Source organism: Austrofundulus limnaeus, unplaced genomic scaffold (assembly GCF_001266775.1).
Source record: "Austrofundulus limnaeus strain Quisiro unplaced genomic scaffold, Austrofundulus_limnaeus-1.0 Scaffold1180, whole genome shotgun sequence".
Taxonomy (NCBI): domain Eukaryota; kingdom Metazoa; phylum Chordata; class Actinopteri; order Cyprinodontiformes; family Rivulidae; genus Austrofundulus; species Austrofundulus limnaeus.
Window position 1 is genome coordinate 39585 of NW_013953582.1, and position 3455 is coordinate 43039.

Below are 3455 nucleotides of genomic sequence, written 5' to 3' on the forward strand. Positions count from 1 at the left end.
GTGATTACGTCAGACGAGGCTACGCAACGCGTGATTACGTCAGACGAGGCAGACAAGGCTATGCAACATGTGATTACGTCAGACAAGGCTACGCAACGCGTGATTACGTCAGACGTCGGCGACAAGCTTTGCGGTAGTAAACAGGAAGTGCAACTTGCTAACTAGCAGAGGCTAAACCGGACAATGGAGCGATTTCTTTCGTGAATGCCTTTCTATTGGGCATCTTTCGCGAATTAAAGAGAGAAATGTTCTCGTCTCTTCGTCAGTCCACACGTACCTGTTGTTGTTCGCAGCCATGTTTTCGCGCGTTTATGATAACATCCGGGACGAGGCAGGAAAACGGAAACAGCTGAGGTAAGTGCACTACTTCAGAATTTATTCAGCAAACGTGTTTCCATCTCCCGTTTTGCGCATTAACTACTTTGCGAATCGTCCAAAAACCACCTCAAGCGAGTGTAAAAACTTTTTAGCGAATTGAGGATTTTTTTTTCTTCGAATTTTGCTGTTTCCATCCTACTTTTTTTCACATTTTTAATGCGACACTTCTAAATGTGCATCAAAAAGCCTTGATGGAAACATGGTTTGTGTCCTCATTCACCCATTCACACAGCACTCTATTAGGTCTCTCTACAGAGCTAACGTACAATCATCTATGGAGACTAATCAGTGCCAATCACATTCATACACTGATGGGACACACATCAGAGGCATTAGGGGTGAAGTGTCTTGCCCAAGGACACAACAACTGACACAGCTGGAATGGGGGATCAAACCGGCGACCTAATCGTTCCAAGATGACTCCCCTAACCACTCTGCCACAGCTGCCTGTAGCACTGTCTCTAAAGCTACGTTCACACCGAACGCATTTTGAGCTGCAGGAGCGGCTGGTTTACATGCAAAGTCCATGTGAACGCGCCTAGGGCTGATTATTAAAAATAGTCTGACTAATTTAATAATCGATTAGTCTTTAATTTTTTTGTTCTTTAGTTTGTTTTTCCTCTCCAAACTGCTCCTCAGCATGGCTTCCTAAAAACACTGCAGGATTTCTCAGACATGCATGAATGAGTCAGAGCAAGGCTTTGGGCATGTTTTTATGAGAGTATAACATTATAACATGATATAAAACTCAAAAAAGTTGGTTTTACATGATATTACCACTTTAAGAAAATGAAAGAGAAACCTGTGCAGTACAATATCTGCAAGGCAGAACTTACCTTCCACAGCAATAATTTTTAGTTAGCATATAGCTAAACTCTAACGATAGTTATATAACAGCAGCTGCATTCTGGCTCGATAAGCTGTATGTTTTATATTCAATTAACATACGATCTGATTAGTCGGCTAATCGAAAAAAAAATCTGTGATTAATCGACTATAAAATTAATCGTTCGTGGCAGCCCTAAACGCACCTCTAGGGGTCTCACGGTGCGTCTAGGCCGTTTAGCGCGGTGCGCAACAGAAGCGGTAGAGCGTTTTCTGTGCATGTGGCGTGTCTAAAGCAGCCGACGCTTGAGTTAAAAATTTGAACTTTTGCTTTTCGACGTGCCGCGTTAACCAATCAGAGACTATTTTTTCCACGTGACTGTTTCCTGAATGTGGCCCGCTAACCTGGAACAGACGGACAGGAACTCTTTAGCTGAAATCAGCCGTCTACAGTTGGTGTTCTGGCTGGAGATATCAGCACCAATGTGGGTCAGCAGCTCGTTAAACTGACCGCGGTGTTAAACTGGGCTCRGGACAAAAAAAACGTTCATTAGCTCCTGGAGTGGTGAAACTAACCAAACAAACCGCCTCTAAATCATCTGGTGAATTAATTATCTGCTGTGCGCAATGATCGCTTGCTCTTTAGTAAATAAAGCAAAGCCGTTTTCTTTATTTTATCTTTATTTCATCCGCCGAAGACAGACTGGAAAAAACCAAGACGCTCCTCCCTCTACAGACACGTGCTCTGTCCCGGTCTGAACGTGATGCATCCAACTTGAGGCATTGGGTGCGTTTTTGTTGCTCAAAACGCATTCGGTGTGAACATAGCGTAACACAACAGAACATAGAAGGCCTTTGTGTGGGGCCATTTATGGGTTGGTCCGTAAACTGGAAACAAACATGTTGGTTTCATCAGACTGGTTTTCTGATGGAGAACCAGAGCAGGCTGGTCTTTGATTAAAGCAGAGCTGGTGGAAGACTAACTGGACTCTCTGATCCTGGTTAGGTGCAGAGGAGGAGGACACGGAGGGCTGGGTCGTGTCATCAGAGTCCTGCAGCTTTCAGTCCATTGGTGCCAAGTTTGTGTTGCATCATGTCTCATTGAGAAGCAATCCTCTGAATTATAACTGAGAGCTGTGTTTCTGTGAGTTCCCAACATTTTCACACCTTCATTCAGGTACTACAGGGAGGTCCTACCAGGAGAGATTGTGCAGATCTCCAAGCACGGAGTCCAGTCTTTGTGCATCGTGCCCCGTCCTGAAGGAGACCTTCCTGCCTTCTGCATTTTTGAATATGTGTATTTTGCCAGACCAGACTCTATTTTTGAAGGTATTTATTTTCACACTTACCGAAGAACTGGTTCTGAACTGTACAGCTTTCAGGTGTTCTGAAGTGTAGCTGCCCTGCAGGACAGATGGTGTACACTGTGAGGCAGCGCTGTGGTCGGCAGTTGGCCATCGAAGCTCCGACAGATGCAGACGTGGTCAGCACTGTACCAGAGTCTGCCACACCTGCTGCTCTGGGCTACGCTCAGCAGGTCCGTCTACAAGGCTTTGTGCTGTTCCACCACCTGCTGGACCTTTCTTCTCACCCGTTCCTTCTTGTCCTTCCAGTCTGGGCTTCCGTACACAGAGGTGCTGTGCAAGAACCGCTACGTGGGCAGAACATTCATTCAGCCCAACACTCGCTTGAGGCAACTCGGCGTGGCCAAGAAGTTTGGGGTTCTAACAGACAACTTTGCAGGGAAACGTGTGGTGCTGATCGATGACTCCATCGTTCGAGGCAACACCATTTCCCCCATCATCAAACTGCTGCGAGAAGCTGGAGCAACACAGGTTGCCTTATATATCAGACTGTCTTGTACTCTGATTCTACAACTACTTTTATTTTGGTAATACAGTCATATGAAAGAGTTTGGGCAGCCTTGTTAATTTTTCTGATTTACCTTTATAAATCATTGATTGTTTGGATAAAAAAAATCAGTTAAATATATCATATCGGGGACAAACACAGTGATATTTGAGAAGTGAAATGAAGTTTATATGATTTACAGAAAGTGTTCAATGATTGGTTTAACAAAGTTAGGCAGGAGCATAAATTTGAGCACTGTTGTCATTTTATTGATTACAAAACCTTTAGAACTAATTATAGGAACTTAAATTTGGTTTGGTAAGTTCAGTGACCCTTGACCTCCATACACAGGTGACTCCAATTATGAGAAAGGGTATTTAAGGGAGGCAATTGTACATTTT

General features: G+C 44.1%; 1 protein-coding gene across 1 annotated transcript in view; it reads left to right on the top strand.

The window, feature by feature from the left end:
- Positions 1 to 3455, top strand: part of ppat (phosphoribosyl pyrophosphate amidotransferase) — a gene marked incomplete in the record, with an annotated part of 40545 nt that overhangs the window by 22144 nt on the left and 14946 nt on the right. The window contains 4 exon segments of the mRNA XM_014031119.1: positions 2210 to 2282; positions 2381 to 2532; positions 2613 to 2740; positions 2817 to 3038. Coding sequence (XP_013886573.1) covers positions 2210 to 2282; positions 2381 to 2532; positions 2613 to 2740; positions 2817 to 3038 — 575 coding nt within the window.